We start from the raw sequence: 18,800 nt of genomic DNA, 5'->3' as shown, positions 1-18,800 counted from the left end.
TTACTATTCCAACACAAAGTCCCCAAGCAATACTGGTCTCAAGCTGTACTTTCTGCATCATATCTGATAAACCGGATGCCATCTAAGGTGTTGGGTATGAAAACCCCTTTCTCTGTTTTGTGCCCCACTCTTCCAGACTTTCCCCTTCCTCCTCGGGTCTTTGGCTGTATATGTTTCATACATGTGAAGGATCCAAAGAAGACTAAGCTAGATCCTAAGGCTACAAAGGGAATATTCTTGGGGTACTCTCCTACACAAAAGGGTTACAAGTGTTATGACCCTTTCTCCAAGAGAAAGTATGTCACCAGAGATGTGGTGTTCTTTGAGTCTCAACCCTATTTTCAGTCTTCTTAGAATCCTCTTCAGGGGGAGACTAGTGGGATGGAAGAGGATTCTCATTCTCCCTCCTTTTTTGTTCCCCTATCTGCCTCGGGTCTTCCATCCTCTCCTCCTACTCCTTGTTGTGACATTCTGGGTCAACTCAGTGAGGCTCCCACTGTGCCGATTACCTCTCCTGATGCTGCAGATGTTCTTGAAGGCTCCAGTAGGCAACAAAAAGAGATACTTACATACAACAGAAGAAAAAGGGGTCCTCAACCTCATGACAACAACCAGTTGGACTCGGATCAATCTGTCTCTACAATCCAAGGTAATTTCAACTCTCATACTTCTGATTTGGATCTTCCTATTTCTCTCCGTAAGCCTATCCGCTCTTGCACCACCCGGCACCCCATTGCTGATTTTGTTTCTTACTCACATTTATCTCCTGCCTATCACTCCTTTGTGTTTGCTCTTTCCTCTGTGCGTGTTCCTTCTAGGTACTCAGAGGCCGTGTCTGATCCAAGGTGGAAAGAAGCTATGAATGAAGAGATGAAAGCCCTAATGAAAGCAAGAACTTGGGAATTAGTGGATCTGCCAGAGGGGAAGACCACTGTTGGGTGCAAGTGGGTGTTTACTGTAAAGCACAGGGAGGACGGGTCCATTGAAAGGTACAAGGCCAGACTTGTGGCAAAGGGGTTTACTCAGAAAGAAGGGATTGACTACAAAGAAACCTTTGCCCCGGTAGCAAAGCTCAACACAATTCGGGTTCTATTGTCACTAGCAGCAAATTTTTCATGGGAACTTCATCAGCTGGATGTGAAGAATGCCTTCTTAAATGGTGACCTTCATGAAGAGGTATTTATGGAACCTCCACCAGGCTATGACTTTAGTAGAAAGGTGTGCAAACTGAGGAAAGCATTATATGGGTTGAAGCAATCTCCCCGTGCATGGTTTGAGAGGCTCTGTGGGGCCATGAAGAAAGTGGGGTACACTCAGAGTGGTGCAGACCATACCTTGTTCATAAGGAGACATGATAGCAAACTTACTGCACTCATTGTTTATGTGGATGATATGGTAATTACCAGGAATGACTTGGAAGAGATAAAAAGACTAAAGGAGTTTCTAGTTTCTGAATTTGAGATCAAAGACTTGGGTCATTTGAGATATTTTCTTGGGATTGAAGTTGCCAGGTCAAGAGAGGGAATCTACATATGTCAGCGGAAGTATGTTCTTGACCTCCTAGAGGAAACAGGCATGATGGGGTGCAGGCCAGCAGATACTCCAATGGAACAGAACCATGGCCTGCAGGAATCAGTAGGGGAGGACTACTATGATAAAGAGAGATACCAAAAATTGGTAGGGAAGCTGATATACTTATCCCTCACTCGGCCAGATATTGCTTATGCTGTGCATGTTGTCGGTCAATTCATGCACTCTCCAAAGATTCCTCATATGAAAGCAGTTGAAAGGATTCTCAGGTACTTGAAGACTTGCCCAGGGAAGGGAATTCTCTTCAGGAAAAACAATAGAATTGAAATTGAAGCCTACACTGATGCAGATTGGGCTGGGTCTGTTGGAGACAGGAAGTCAACCTCGGGTTACTGTACATTTGTGGGAGGAAACCTGGTCACATGGCACAGTAAGAAGCAGAATGTAGTGGCTAGATCAAGTGCAGAAGCAGAATATCGAGCTATGGCTCATGGGGTTGCTGAACTCTTATGGCTCAGAACTCTTCTTAATGAACTTGGCATTAAGGCTGAAGGTCCTCTCAGGCTGTATTATGACAATAAAGCTGCCATCAACATTGCCAACAATCCCGTGCAGCATGACAGGACAAAACATATTGAGATTGATCGGCACTTTGTTAGAGAAAGAATTGTCTCGGGTGAACTCTGTGTGCCTTATACTCCATCTGAGATGCAAATTGCGGATGTACTGACTAAAGGGCTGGCAGCAGCAAAGTTTAGGGACATGCTTGGCAAGTTAAACATGATTGATATCCATGCTTAGCTTGAGGGGGAGTGTTGGATTGAAGTCTTTGTATGTATGAGTATTCGGCTGATAAGAGTTCTTATTAGCCTATACTTAAGTTTAAGTTGTCCTGTACTGGGCCTTTGTTAATGGGCCTAATGTTTAATGTTTTAAGTTGTCTGGGTGTCCCATCACTAATCAGGGGCATTCTAGTAACTTCCTGTATCATTGTACTACACCATAATATAAATAATAGTACTGTCGACTGAGCAGGTGAGTTCGACATTCCTGCATCTCTTCTTCTTCTTCTTCTTCTTCTCTTTTCAGTTACTTCGGCTTTAGTAATTTAGCTTTCAGGGGTAAGTTGGTCAACCGGTAATTCACCACAACACCCACGTCCATTTTCCACATTGGGTCCCATAGTAAATGAGGATACTTGAGGGGTTCAGTTACTCGAGCTGGCTCGCGAGCCTCACGAGTCGATCTCTAGTAGGCTCGAGCTCAACTCGTTTAATAATCGAGCCAATGAATTGGGCTTGAGCTCGGTTGAAATTGAGCCGAGCTGAGCTTTTCACGAGCCGAGCTCAAGCAGCTCATGAAAAGCTCAACTCGTTGCCACCCCTAGTAAAAGCAAATGAGGTTTATATATTAGGGTGTCATAAAGATGGATAAAAAGACAAATATACCCTCATGTAGACTTTTTTTATCAGCATATACCCTCATGTGCATTTGTGTTAGAAAATACAACATTAAACACAACATTGCAAGTTTGCAACATTCCCTCTCAAGTTGGGTCATATATGTCATTTTTTCCCAACCTGTTACAAAGAATAATGAGCCAAGTTCTTGATAGTAAATACATCACCCTAGTTTCTTATTCCTCTCATGTGATACTATGATTGTGAGATATGTTAATAGCAGCCTTGTTGTCACAACAGAGTGACATAAGACTGGGTGTAGTAATAGTACAACTTGTCACAAATTACATTCAACGATTCACCAAAACATATTACCATCCACTACTTTACTTGTTTTCAGTGGGGCTGCTAACTTAGTACCTAACCTCATGTTGGAGGTTTAACCACACTAGCTCACAAGAAGTATGCGCCATGGATCTATATTTAGCTTCAACATTGCTTGTTTCTACTAGTATCTGTTTCTTGATCTTCTATGTCACTAAATTCCCTCCAAGAAAGGTACAATACTCTATATTGAATCTTTTGTCAAATATTGAGCCAGTCCAATCTGTGTTTGTATAACCTTCTATTTCAAGGCTCCCTCCAAGCTTGTAAAACAACCCATGGCCCAAAGCTCCTTCTAGATATTGCACAATTCTTATGACTGCATTCCAATCCGGAACTCGTGGGTTTTGCATAAACTTGCTATCTACACTGATTGTAAAAGAGAAATCTAATCGGGTAATAGTTAGATAGTTCAACTTATCCATAACCTTCCATACCTCCTAGGATCATCAAATTCCTCACCTGCATTAGTACTTAATTTGACATTAGGCTCCATGGGTGTTTCATAGGGGTGCAACTTGGGCGGGCCCAGCCCGAGCCCGAGCCCGAACTGGCCCAGCCTGGAATTTTACATGGGCTGAGCTTGGATTTTTGGTCCTCGGGCTGGGCTCAGGCCTAGCCCTTGGGTAGCTCGAACCCGACCCAACTATATACATTTATATATATATATATGTGTGTGTGTGTGCGTGTGTGTAAATGTTGCATACATATTTACATATAGATACTTATTTGTATATATAACATTTGTATACATATTTTGCATGCATATTTACATGTATACATAAATATATGTATATTTATGTGATAAAATGGTTGCAAAAAGGGGAAGGAGAGACCTGGCAACTGAAGAATGATTTCAGAAGGTTCAAATGGATGTCAAGAAATATGTCTATTCAGGTGGGTTGGGTTAGGAGATTGGTCAACAGCTTGGCTGATAGCTTAGCAAAGCAAGGGGTTCAAAGAACAGATATGTTCTGGGCACATTTGTAATTCTGTCTTGGGTCAACTTCTATGCTGATTTCTTTGTAACTTCTTGTTGTATATTAAAACATCTTAATTAATGAAAATTTTCAGAGTTATTGATAAAAAAAATATGTATATATTTGCATAAATACATTTGTATATGTATAATTTTAGAGTGGGTTCATTGATTAACCGGAGCCTGGCCCGGGCCTGAGCCCAACTTGAGTGCATCAAATTACAGTGCGGGCTAGGCTTAGGTTGGGAAAGTCGGGCTTGACCTTGGGCTTGGTCTGGGCTTGGGCCTTAAGCCCAAGTTTTAGGGTCGGGCCTGGGTTGACCATAAACCCGGCCCAACCCGCCCGACTTGCACCCCTAGTGTTTCAGCTGGTTTAGCGCCCAACAATCTTGTCTCTTCTAACATGTCAAGCACATACTTCCTTTGGCACAAATTAATACCATGCTTTAACCTTGCAACCTCTATTCCCCAAAAATACTTTATTTTGCTAAGATCTTTTGTTTGGAAATGATCATGCAGAAAGACCTTCAATTTGTCAATCTCTAGACCATCATTGTCAGTTATAAATGTCATTTACATATACCACCAATAAAATCTTCCTAGCTTCAGAATCATAGTTTAATACTGAGTGGTCAACTTGACATTGCTTCATATAAGGACAGCCTTCAACTTTTGGAGTTGCTACACATAATAGCTTGTGGGCCTTCGGACTTTTGTTCTTCTGCCCTCATTCTTTCTCTGAAACTTTGCTTGTCACAGCTCTCTGGCTTGTTGCAATATCTTGAGATTTGCCTCTCTTTCACGATCAATAATTCTTATTTCTTGCCATCCTCTTCTATTTCTCTTCTCTCCATCTCATATGTACGAATAAAACTAATTTATTCCCATGTTATGAGCGTTTTGGTCATTTTTAATTGGTATTTCCTTTTCTCATTGCACATCAAAAAGCATTTCTGTGTGGTGTTCACATGTGCACATGTTTATGTATTTGTGCACACATTAATAGCCAAAGGCATGCAATTAGTTATTTCAAATATTCTATAGATTTATCTTTAATTATTATGATATTACCTTTAAAATAATTTTATTATGATAGATGCTTAGAGAGAGGAGAGAGAGTGAAACATGACGGCCCAAATGTTTCTGCTTCTAACTTGCATGACACCCTGTTCAAATATGGAAGGATGTCATGTTTGAATGGTTTTGGGCACTAAAAACTTTCCAATGCATTTATATATTGGGATTCCAACTACTTGAGTTCAAAGCATTATGCTTCTGGAAATGTTTGTATATGAATTTTCTGTATGGACTTTAGTTTATCCTCTTTAATTGCAAACCTTTGATTTTCAAAAGTTGATGTAATAGCTAAGAATTTGTTATAAGTTATGAACTAGGGACTGTTCCTTAGATCTCTTCTGATGTTACCAGGTTAGAGTTGAGAGATGAATGGAGGTTAGAGAACCGGAGAGCATTTGCCAATATATGGTCGGATATGGTTTTTGGGATTACATTATTCATTCTTTTATACTTTAATCAGAGCAAAGTAAGTTATAATTCACTTTCCAACTTTGCCTTTTTTCTCTCTGACTTTATAGGGTGTCCAATCTCTTTTTAATATTTTAATTGTTCTTCTTGTTTTACTGTTTAGTATTCTTATTCTTGGAGTTGTTTTTCTTCCATGTTACTATTTTTGGAATAAGTTTCATTATCCATCAAAAAATGACATGTGCACATATGTACATATATTTTTGCATATATATGTGCATATTTTTCCTGGCCTAATCAGGACTAATAGGCACTGGGGACTACATTTGAGAAGAGATATTGTCTTTAATTTGGAGTTACACTGGTAGTAGGGCATATCTGATAGGGAGATGAGGGCCCATGGACTATATCATTTCATCTATGGTGGATTCTTTATCTAAGGAGGGAATTGAGAGGGGAGAGTTGTATTGGAGTCCAATCCGTTTGCATTAGTTTAGCAGGCTATTGTATTGGTTGATATGTTACAACTTATAGCTATTGAAATTCAAAAGCCCCAAACAGAAAGGCAAGAAGAGAAAAAGAAGGCAAAAGCAGAAAATAGTATTAATATTCCAATGTAACAGTTGTGATCTCCTGGTCTGGAAGTTATTTATCATATGCTTTATTTATTTCAGTTGATAATACATTTCTTGATTCTGATAATGATAAAAGATATTTGGAGGAAAACTAGCCTCTGATTTCTTGGCAAGATAGATTGCATGAAACAGCCCAAAAAGTGGAGGATTTAAACATCTTCTGTTTATTGTAGGCCTTTTTGGTTCTGCTTTTGTTGTTGATTTCTTTGGGTGTCCATTTAATGTCAAATCACCACTTAAGGGCAATTCTGTCCATGTTTTCTAGAGATGCTTTGTATCTGGCAGTTGCAGAACACACCTGTAATAATTCAAAAAATAAAATAAAAATAGAAAGAGAAAGAAAGAAAGAAGAGTTTCAGCAGAAGCTTTAGGTAGAAGATGAGAGAATGGAAGAGAAGAAAAGAGAGAAGAGAGTAGTTTGATTTCTCTCCTTTGTCTCTCTCATTTGATTTATATATGCTGAAATAAAAATGTGTAAAGTTAGAAGAGTGCCCTTAGTTGGGTGGTTGACTTAAGCATAAACAAAAAGAAATAAAAAACAGGCCCATAAAGAAGGCCCACTACAGCAGAAATTAAGCTATTTAAAACAAAGAAAACTAAGGACCCGTTTGATTCGCAGGAATAGGGGTCTGGAACTGGAATTGGAATGGGCTATTTCTCTACATTACGCAAAGTGGTTAAAGAATATTTTCACCATCTAATGAATCAATTTTGTGTTTCATATTTGATGTTTATTAACCTTTAGGGGTTCAAGGGCAGGTTAATAAACTGTTGCAGGCATGACCAGCTGTTCCTTTTGACTCAAAAGGTTAAATCCTTTGGAGACTAACACTATTTGGAAACCTTTTGGAAAATCCTAATATCATGATTTGTTTGTGGGCATGCGAATTGCGATGCTTGTATGATTACAGTTGTATGTAAAGACTATGTTGTGAAATTAAATTCACTTAAAGCACTAGATGTTTCATTCTTCTCACACGTCTTTCTTTTTGCAGGTAGCACTGCTGAAGTTTACGGGATATAAATTAATAAATAATATTTCAGATACTGGGAAGGCATTTCTTATTATCCTTATCACAGACATTTTTCTGGGGTAATGTTTCCTCTACTTTTGTAGTAAGTGCTTTAAAACACAGCCCTGATGTTGAACTGCCTCTGGGTCAATAGGTCAGCAGTTCAGTCATTCCAGGTCAACAGGTCAACCTGTCATGCCATTATTCTAAAAAAATAAAAAATAATTCAAAAAACTGGAAACCGGTTGAATGGGTCATACATATCAGTTCAACTGTCCGAGAACAGAGGTTGTCGAAGTGTATTTTTTTTTTCTTTTTTATTTTGTAATATAGCAGGTTAGATGTTGACCCCAACCAGGATTGTGATTTGTGACTGGGTTACATGGTCCAACAATGATGGGTTGAAAACATGGTTAATAGATAGTACTGTTGAACAGTTTTGCACTGTTAAATAAATTATTCATGCAAAGGTACAGTTGTATGAGTTAAAACCACGTGTGAAATAGTTATATGAACCAACTCCCATAATCATGTCTATGCTGTTTATGACTTGTTCATTGAGATTAGATTGTGCTTCGAAGCATGTCTTTTGTCTTTCTTATTCATTTCTTTTATGGTGAACTTACAATGTTTTGATGTTTAAGATTGTGTTGAATGATTTTTTCTCTCCAAAACCTGCATCTTTCAACACCCATTTTGTAGGATCTCTTATCCTATTTCAAGATTTTCCCCATATAATCATCTTACTTTTGCTTGCTTTGAATCTGAATTGATATAATTGATGCAAAGAGAGAAGAGTAGAGAATAGAGAAGAAGAGAAGAAAAAAAGGGAAGAATGTGGGGGAAGCAAAAAGGTGTGCTGCCACTAACTTCACTTGTATTTATATCGATAGAATAAAAAGATGTAGAATGACCAAACGACCCTGCTGCCATATAAAGGAATAAAGAACATAAAAAAATGTGCTGTAACATCATCAAAACAGACTAATAAGCTAATAAAAAGCTTATAAACAACTCCTCAACACTTTGTCTTCATATTTCGTAAAATTGCAGTTTCAGGAAGTTCCATGATCTCTTTAATTCTGTTCAATCTCTCTTAACATCAACTTGCATTTTTTTTTTCATTTTTAGTTCCTTAAAGAGAATACTTTCTTTGTTGAAGGTGGGTAAAGTGCTTCCTCTGCATATTAAGTTTGAATATCTCATAGTATCTCCACATTATCAGTTACCAATGGTGTTTTTCATACTTCACCTTCTACAGATAGCTCCTTGTTGTCAGATGGCTATGGGGCCTCCCATCTGATAATAATTTAGTGGCAGAGAAGGATTACTTCATGTGCAAACTATGCTTTCATTTTTAATTTGCCTATCTAAAGTTGCCATGTTTCTTATGTAACTGTAAAAATGCAGGTATCATTCTGAATCAGGTTGGCAAACTTTGTTGGAAATAATTGTTGAGCATTATGGGTTTGAGGTTGATCAGTCTGTGATAACTATTTTTGTATGCCTTGTTCCAGTTGTTATCGATGCATGTGTGAAGCTTTGGGTATGTCTTAAACTTGAAAATCGTAAAATTGTATATAAACAACGTAGCTGCTTTTTTCACAGTCCTTGTGCATGAATATGCATGCAAGCATTTTTATATATGGACTGGTATATGTTGCTATTTGTTGATTATGGATAGCATGCTACCTATGCCCTTGATCCCCTATGAAGTATTAACATTTTTCAGCTGCTACCTATGACTTCTATAATTGGCATAAAATTGTTAAGGATGAATCCCTAGTTCATGTTGAGGCTTGAACCTTGTAAACCCTTTTGCCACTAATCTAGCTTTGTATCTTTCTATTGTACCATCAATATTATGCTTCACTGTAAACACCCACTTACACCCCACTGGTTCTTTTCTTTTAGGAAGATCTACCAACACTCAAGTGTCACTCTTGTGCAAGACATTAATTTTTTCCTTCATTACATTTGTCCATTTAGGTGTGGATAAAGCTTCTACCACATTCTTAGGAATAGAAATGTTGTCAGTGGAGGTAAGAAAAATACGATATGAAGGTGAAATATGATCATAAGAAACAAAGTGAGAGATAGGATGATTAGTAGTACAAGATCTAACATCCTTTCTCTTAATCTTAGCAATAGGAACATCAAGATCATCAATAGTAGGGGGATCAATATTAAGAGGGTTGTTGAAAGCTATTATTTTTCCTAAGTATAGTAGGCAGGGGTACTATTGTACTTTTACCTTTTTATTTTTTTAGTTGTTGTCGCCCTAGTATATATAACAAATAGCTGGCGCCGCCTGCCAGCATGCCTTTTGACTCTCAAATATTTCTTCTCTCTTCTGCTCTCTCCGCTCTTTCTTCCTCTCTTCTTTTCTCCTTCATCACTATACTGGTAACATGGTATCAAAGCGGGACCATTAGATCTGGAAAGGAGAGATCGCCCAGACTTCCAGATCTGTCACCACCATCTACAGTTCGAGTGATTGAAGATTTGCCGCCATCATCTACAGTTCTCACGCCTGAAGTAATCTTTATTCTTCCCTCTTTTTTTCTGGCCATGCGCCAGGGCAGAACCTGTATTAGTCTGCTGATTGAATGTGAGGTGACCAGCACCTTTGTATTTCCTTTTTTATGGGGTCGACTGACCCCTGGAAAATTCTATAGGTCAATAAAGACCTTTATGTGCTGTGATAGCAGCTTTTATGCTGAACTGTAAGGTCAAGGTGACCTGTACTTTCTGTAACAGCATCCGTGTTTGATGCGTAAATCCAGAATTGATCTGTCAGCCCTGTAACTGCATTGGTGTTTATCAAAAAGGGGGCCTGTTAGTGCTGTAACAGCACCTGTGTTTTTTCAAAGAAAAAGGGGGCTCCCTTTTCTCCCTTGGTGTTAGCCTTTTTTTAAGGTTTTGCCTCACTCTTAAGAGTTTTTTTTTTTTTTTTTCTGAATCTGTTACCATGAGCAATGAAGATTCTGCTATGTCCGGTGTTTCCTCAATGCAGAATGGAATGAGTGGGGGTGTGGACCTATCTTTTCCCATGGCTGTTATTCCTCTCAACGGTTTAAATTATTTGGAATGGTCAAGAAGGATTAAGTTGTACATTACTGCAAGGGGAAAGATAGGTTATATAAATGGGAGAATCAAAGAACCAAATTTTGGGAGTGCTGAATATGACATATGGAACTAGGAAAACAGCATGGTCATGTCCTGGCTTTTAGTGTCTATGCAACCTCAAATAAGAAGGAACTTTATGTGGGCTGAAACGGCAAATGAAATTTGAGAACAGGCAAAATCAACTTATTCTAACCTGCGTACTATGCAAAGATTTATTAGTTACAGGCAGAATCGTCCACTTGTAAACAAGGGGAGAGGTGTCTTTCTGTGTACTACTCAGACTTGACCTCTGTCTAGAAGGAGTTAGATCATTATCAGAGTATGGACTGGAAGTGTGATGAAGATGCAAAATTATACAAGAAACTTGTATTTTAGCAAAGAGTGTTTGCTTTTCTACATGGCTTGAATCCGACATATGAATCCATCAGAGTTCAGATCCTAGGTAGCAAGGCTCTTCCCTCCGTCTAGGAAGTTTATGCTCTTGTACAATCAAAAGAAAATAGAAGGAACTTGATGAACAGTTCTGGAGGGGATGTAGTTGGGTTGGCAGCAAACGGAAGTTGATTACAGGTGGTGGGAATACCTTTAAGAGAGGGGACTCTAAAAAGGGGGCGGATGACAAAGACAAACTGTGGTGTACTCGTTGCCAGAAACCCCGACACACTCGAGATACATGCTAGGATCTTCATGGGAAGCCAAAATGGGTCAAGATTTGAATAAGAAGCAAGGTTCAGATCTGAATAAAAAGTCTGGACAGCAAAGTACAAGAAAGAACACTGTGGCAAACATGGCCTCTCAGGAAAATCAGCCTCCCATTACTATTGTGACACCGACTCACGTCTCTAGATCTAACCCAAGGGAGGATATTATTAATTCCTTCCGTGACCATTTAGAGCTCTATGGGAGAGCAATTCGTCAGATGGATGCCCCTCCCTCAACTTCATTTGCGTCTACATCAGGTAACTCTACCACAACTTTCTATGTTGCATCTCATACCCTTGACACTCCTCGGACCATTTATTTTGGAGTGTCTAAACACATGACTGGTACGTCCTTTTACTTTCAAACCTATCACCTCCTTTCTAGAAGAGACAAGGTGAGACTAGCTGATGGATCATACACTACCATAACTGGTCAAGGAACCATTTCTCTTCCTTTTGGCCTTACCCTCTCTGATGTTTTACATGTCCCGAAATTTCCCATTAATTTGTTCTCTGTTAGTAGTATTACTAATTCCTTAAATTGTTTAGTAACCTTTTTTCCTTCTTACTATGTGATCCAGGATCTGGCCTCGGGGAAGATGATTGGTAGAGGATATATGGTCGATGGACTTTACATGCTGGAGAATAAGGATGGTCTTCAAGTCATAGAGTCTAAGAGTCAATCCTGTAAGAGTTAACTCTATTTATGGCATTGTCGTTTTAGTCATTTATATTTTGAGTCTTTAAAAGTAGTGTTTCCAGAATTGTTTAAGTCGATGTCAGTTTCAGATTTTTCTTGTCAAACTTGCCAATTGAGTAAGCAATGTAGAACTCATTTTCCTTAAAAAATTAATAAATCTGAATTTCCTTTTCACATTGTTCATTCCGATGTGTGGGGCCCTGTTACTTTACCATCTGAGAGTGGCTACAAGTATTTTATTACCATTATCGATGATTATTCTAGATATACATGGGTATATCCCATGCGGACCAAGGATGAAGTACTAAAAATTATCCAAGATTTTCAGCGGAGGATCTTCACCCAATTTCAAACTGAAACCCAGATTTTTCAATCAGATAATGCCAAAGATTATTTTCATAGTGATCTCACGGAATTTTTTGCTTCACGTGGTTCACTTCACCATAACTCTTGTGCCCGAACACCACAACAAAATGGTATTGCCGAAAGAAAGAACTGACACCTCCTTGAAGTGGCCCGGGGTTTACTAATCCATATGAATGTCCCGAAACAATTTTGGCTTGAGGCTGTCCTTTGTGCTACCTATCTCATCAACTGTATGCTCTCCCGTTGGTTAGAGTACAAAGCCCCACATCAGCTCCTTTTTCCTAAGTTTCCCTTTTTTTCCATTCCTCGTGTGTTTGGTTGTTGTTGTTTTGTCTAAAATCTGCCACCTACTCGTGGAAAATTAGACCCTCGTACTATTCCTTGCATCTTCTTGGGGTATTCTTTCACTCAGAAGGGATACCGTTTTTTTAATCCTATTTCTCGAAAGTTTTATGTATCCATTGGATGTCTCTTTCTTTGAGAGTGAGCCTTTTTTCCCTGTTTCTCCTCAGGGGGAGTGTAGGAATGAGGAGAAACTGGTTCATCTCCCTCCTATTCCTGATCCTACTCCTTTTCGTGTCTTCTTTCGTTGTCACAAAGGCCAACCAAGTTCAAGAGCTGTGGAGAACCTCTCCGGGGGCAGATCATACTCACTCAGGTATCTTGGTTTCTATCAATGTCCCCGACCCTATTGCTATTGATACCTCTTATGCTAATGACCTTGACCTTCCTATTGCTCATAGAAAAGGTGTTAGATCTTGCACCACTAAACACCCCATTTCCCATTTTGTTTCCTATGAAAACATTTCACCCTCTTTTCGGGCCTTTCTCACTTCCATTGACAGTGTTCCTATCCCCAAGAATGTGGCAGAAGCTCTTTCAGTACTTGAATGGATAGATGCTATGAAGGAAGAAATTAATGCTTTACATAAGAATAGCACATGGGAACTAGTAGATCTTCCTAAGGGAAAAGATCTAGTTGGATGTAAATGGGTGTTCACAGTCAAAGATAGGGCTGATGGCACGGTGGAGCGGTATAAAGCTCGTTTAGTGGCAAAGGGGTTTACACAAGTGTATGGAGTTGATTATGCAAAGACTTTTGCACCCGTTGCCAAGATGAATTTCATTAGTCATTTTCTCCATTGCTGCTAATCTTGACTGGGATCTACATCAGCTTGATATCAAGAATGCATTCCTGAATGGTGACCTTGAAGAGGAAGTTTACATGGTACAATCCCCTGGTTTTCGGGCTCAAGGTAATGAATAGAAAGTGTGTAGGTTGAAGAAGTCATTATATGGGCTGAAACAATCACCGAGAGCCTGGTTTAGCAGGTTCCATGCAGTGGTTCAGTAGAAAGGATATAAGCGATGCCAATCTAATCACACATTGTTTGTGAAAAGAGGGGAAGGAAAAATTGCTGCTTTGATAGTATATGTTGATGATATAATTATCACTGGCGATTAGAAGGATGAAATCCAAAAGTTGAAGATTTTTCTTGCTACACAGTTTGAAGGAAATGATCTAGGTCCCCTAAGATACTTCCTTGGAATCGAAGTTGCCCGCTCACAAAAGGGTATCTTCATTTCCCAAAGGAAGTATGTCCTAGATCTACTCCAGGATACAGGAAAATTGGGAGTGAAGCCAGTTGATTCCCCTATTGATCCTAACCACAAATTAGGTGATTGCCAAGGTGAACCTATCAAGGATGTGAAACAGTTTCAGAGACTTATAGGAAGATTGTTATATCTTTCTATGACCCACCCCGGCATTGCTTATGCAGTCGGTGTTCTTAGCCGGTTCATGCATGCTCCCAAGACCACTCACCTTGAAGCAGCAGAAAGAGTTCTCAGATATCTTAAGAAGTTCCCAGGTGCTGGCTTGTTGTTTCAAAAGCACGGACATTTGAAAGTTGAAGAGTACACTGATGCAGATTGGGCAGGATCCCTGAATGATAGAAAGTTAACTAGTGGCTACTGTACCTTTATAGGAGGAAATCTAGTTACTTGGAGAAGCAAAAAGTAGAATGTGGTAGCTTGATCCCTCTTGACCACTCTAGGTAATTTAAACCATCAAGAGGGACAACAGCCATAGGAAAGGATAGGTCACCCCCACCCATTCTATTCAGCATTGAGGAAACTCCAGATGTGGCTGAATCTTCACTACTCATGATTTCGGGTTTAAGAGAAGACAACAACCAAAGGAGTACTACCTTACAGAGCTGTTACAGAAACAGGTCCTTATGACCTTCAGTCCACGAAAGAAAGAACACTTGCTGTTTCAGCACACAATCAGGTCCTTCTGACCTACGGTTTCACTGGGAGCCAAGATCAAACACTGCTGTTGCAGCACTTGAACAGGTCTGTATGACCTACGATTTTGTAGGAATCCAAAAAAACAACACTGCAGTTGCATTACATAACCAGGTCTATATGATTTACGATGTTACAGAAGTCATATGACCCCCAAACAGAATGGAAAATACATGGTGAAGTTCACCACACACCTAATCGGCAAACCTGGTAGCCAAACAGTCAATCAACAGGGTAGGTGAACAGTCAATGGAAAATACAATACCAACTTCAGGGCATCAATAGTCCATCAAAGGGTGCAAAGAAATACAAAAAAAAAAAAGTTGAATACCAGGGCACCCGAACATTGGATGAACAGTACCTTCTTGAACATCAGATGATAGCCTCTCTGTAAACCAGAACTTCCTCTACGAACATCAGATGATAGCCTCTCTACAGTCGAACAGACAATGGATACAACTTCTGGGCTGGAAGATGAAAAGTCTCTATAACTAGAACCCTTTTCTATGCTGGAAGATGAAAAATCAGACAGGCATCTTCTTGCATAAGGTCGAACTGAGCACAACAGATTAGCAGTTCGATGGATACAGTTCTGGGAGATGAAGAGACTAACTGCTTGACATTGAACACAACAGATTTTCTTGACACCACCCTTCAGGCCTGGATGACTTGCTCTGATACCATGTTGAGCAAGAGCAAGAGAAGAGAGGAGGAAGAGAGGAAGAGAAGAGAGGAGGAAGAGAGGAAGAGAAGAGAGGATAGGCGAGAGGACTGAAAGCCCCAAAAAAGTACTGCAGGCGTGTGCAGTAGTTATTATTTATACTAGTCTGGTTGTACAACATAAAATATGGGGAAATTACAACAGTACCCTTGCGGTACTAAACCTGTTTACAACAACATCTGTCAACAAAAATCTTTCACAAGCTTCGACACTTCATTTCTAGATTGCATGGGAAAAATCCAGGTATATTTAGAGTAATCATCAATCAATGCAATGAAATACTTATAGCCAGTTTCAAAAGGTAGAGTAACAAGTCTCCAAACAACAAAATAAACAATGTGAAAAGGAAGTTCAGATCTTTTATTTCTTAAAGGAAAATAACTTCTAAAAATGTTTGCTTGATTGACATGTCAGACACTGCAACTCATTTTATGACATGCTTAAATAATTCTGAAAGCACAACCTTTAACGATTCAAAAGAAAAATGACCAAGACGACTATGCCATAAGTAGGCTTAACTCTCACTAGATGGACTTAAATGACTTTGTAACCACAAGACTAGCTTTATTCTCCAAAATGTAGAGACCATCCACCATACTTCCTTTATCAGTTGTCCTCCTGGAGGTCAAATCCTGGAACCACACAAGAAGAAGGAAAAAAGGTTACTAAGCAATTCAAAGAGTGAGTAATGTTGCTGATGGAAAGTAAATTAATAGGCAATTTTGGAACATGTAACTCTTTAGAGAAGGTAAGGCCAAAGGGAAGGGAGATGGTTCCTTGATCGGCTATGGTAGAGAATGACCCATCAGTTAGTCTCACCTTATCTCTCTCAGAGAGGAGGCTATATGCCTGAAATAGACTTGACTTAGCAATCGTGTTATTTGAAGCTTCGGAGTCAATTATCCAAGGAGATTAGGATGTATGAGATGACACATGGAAGGCAGTGGCAAAGTTACTTGATGTAGATGCAAAAGAGGTAGGAGTAGGGCCAAAATCCACCTGACGAAGTGTCCTACCATATAACTCCAAATGGTCACAACAAGAATTGATAATCTATTCCTTGGGGTCAGAACCAGAGGGACATTACTAAGATACCGTGGGACAAGTCTCTTGAGAGGCCACACTTGCTAAATTATATTTCTTCTGATTCTACTAAACTAGCTTCTTAGTCTAATTAGATGCTGATTTTATACTTAATTCCCGAGCCACATGGGCTTCCCATGGAGATCCCATTGAGTGCACCAAAGTTTGTCTTTGTCATCTACCATCTTTTGGAAGCCACCCTTCTTAAAAGAACTCCATCTTTTTCTGCTTGTACCTCCTTTGACTACTAGGGCAACCGGCTCCCCTTCTAAAAAATTCACCACACTTCTACTCTCTTCAGATTGGATTAAGGCATAGGCCTCTTGGATTGAAGGTAAGTTCTTACTTCCCAAAATTTGTACTCTGATAAATTCCTAAGTAGGATTCAGTCCCAAGAGAAAAGCAAATGCTTGATGCTGGGAGACAAGGGACTTGTAAGCTTTTGCATTTTCATCACATTTCCAATTCACACTTTGATAATGGTCCAACTCTTTCCAGATCAATGTCAAATCTTAGTAATATACTGAGAGACTCCTCTCCCCCTTATTACAAGTGGATGATTCAGCTTGCAATTGGTATATCTTTGCATAGTGCCTTTGCTCTGAATATGTAGATTTTTCTTGGGATAAGGTTTTGATGAGTTAAGTAGAAACAAATTCAATTCCCCTCCCTTTTCATGAATAGCTAACTCCATCAATTTTTGGCTTTGGTGTTAACCAGTAGTATCTGGAAGCTTTTGGAATTGGAACCACCAGTTCCGTTCCCCAACTTTCTTCCATCAATACAAACAGAAGAGTACCTATTGTGGTGGTTTATTACTCACTTGCATGCTTGTATGCAACGAAGCAAGGATGAATTTCTAATTTTGAGATTAGGATCCTTCTAAAAGGAATTGTTGCTAATTTTTGGAAATCTTCGTTATGTTATTATGTTACTGAAACCTAAACTTCATTTTGTACAACCATGCCTGCAAAACTTATTTTGTTTTCCTTTATTGTTTTTGCTACAGTTATTCAAATTCCTTCCAAGATTGTCTCCAAAAGTATCAAACATTTTCAGGGAAATGAAGCGACATTAGTTCTCTTATTTGGAATTTTTTCTCTCCATCCAAGGAACCACCTGGCCAGGTTTTTATATAATTAATGCTATATTTCTTCCCCTTGATCTTTTCTTTTAACTTATGTTACATGGTTTTCTAAAGACTTGTAAGTACGACATAATCAATTTAATGTATTGAATGTTATAGGGTTGAAGTGAAGGTTAAAAGGTTAAAGCTATTTTATGCAAGAGCCTGTTGTCATTCAGAAATCCTTGCGTTTTTCATCAGCCATTCATTGTAATATTATGATTTGAAAAATTCATAGTTTTGAATTCCATGTTATTAATTATGCATGAGAGACAACAAATTGCCTTGTCAAAATTTACATTTACTATTACATAATTTACAAATTAAGTACATAATGATATAATGATATTCTCTCACTAACATGTATGAAAAAATGATAGAGAATATAAATATTTCTTTCCAGCATATAGTCACAAAGGAGCCATGAGAAAACTGCATTGCTATCAAGTGTATCCAAAACCCTTTAATATCCATTCAAGGAATCATTTAATGTGAAACAGAGCATGAAAAGAGTTGTGAATAAATTGTAATGTGTTTTTGGATGATAAATGAGCTGTTCTTAATGTGAATAAATTGTAATGATTTCATCACAATTTCTTCAGGTCCGATTGGTAAAGATATCCTAGTTCAAGCTTTAATTTGATGTCGCTTAATTAGCTCATTTTATCACTTTCTTTATCAGAAAATGCAAGCTTCTTCTTTGGAAGACCTAGGTAAGCAGCTATACATATATTGGAGAGACAAAGACGTTTCCAAGTTGAAAAGGATTTCTAAGGGAAGACTTGGGAACACGGCCAAGTTTGAAGAAATGCTTGCAGAACCATTGTCTGTAAAATTTCTGCTTTTGCTGAGTCAGTAACGAATGCTGGTGAAACATAAATGTTTGCAGAACCGGGGAGCGAAGAGATACTCTCTAGTCTCTATGTAACTTATTGACAGAAGAAAGGGCACTAAAGTCATGATAGTGCAGGGACTGTTCTAAAGAGTGAAGCCACATGACCTACAAAGCTGTAAATTCCCTAGTGCTGTAAGTTCAATTCAGAGGATCATGACCTACAAGGCTACAACATAGAAATATAACTGAGGGTTCACGCCACAGAAAAGGGTTTCCACCCAAAATTCATCAATCACATGGGTGTTATCGTTTAATAGAAAATAATTAATATTTCTCCATTATTGTTGTTTTGTCCATATGTTACAGATATTCAGCAAACTAAGAATATATATGATTACAGTCA

At 38.8% G+C, this 18,800-nt stretch overlaps 1 protein-coding gene across 7 annotated transcripts in view; it reads left to right on the top strand.

Annotated features, from left to right (window-relative positions):
• The window catches only part of LOC104612658 (CemA-like proton extrusion protein-like protein), a 33,049-nt gene extending 14,249 nt beyond the window's left edge, over positions 1-18,800 (top strand). The window contains exons 4-9 of one of the 7 annotated variants that reach the window (XM_010280176.3): positions 5,722-5,836; positions 7,409-7,506; positions 8,837-8,972; positions 11,838-11,943; positions 17,446-17,563; positions 18,245-18,800. In XM_010280176.3, the coding sequence (XP_010278478.1) occupies positions 5,722-5,836; positions 7,409-7,506; positions 8,837-8,972; positions 11,838-11,943; positions 17,446-17,563; positions 18,245-18,275 (604 nt within the window). In that variant the 3' untranslated portion in view covers positions 18,276-18,800. Of the gene's footprint in view, positions 1-5,721; positions 5,837-7,408; positions 7,507-8,836; positions 8,973-11,837; positions 11,944-17,445; positions 17,968-18,244 lie in introns of those variants that run through there. The other 6 variants (XM_010280175.3, XM_010280177.3, XM_010280178.3 and 3 more) reach the window with 6 other exon arrangements.

Source organism: Nelumbo nucifera, chromosome 8 (genome assembly GCF_055504915.1).
Source record: "Nelumbo nucifera cultivar China Antique chromosome 8, China Antique-T2T, whole genome shotgun sequence".
Classification (NCBI taxonomy): domain Eukaryota; kingdom Viridiplantae; phylum Streptophyta; class Magnoliopsida; order Proteales; family Nelumbonaceae; genus Nelumbo; species Nelumbo nucifera.
Note: the sequence above shows the minus strand (reverse complement) of the source record. Positions and strands in the feature narration are given on the sequence as shown.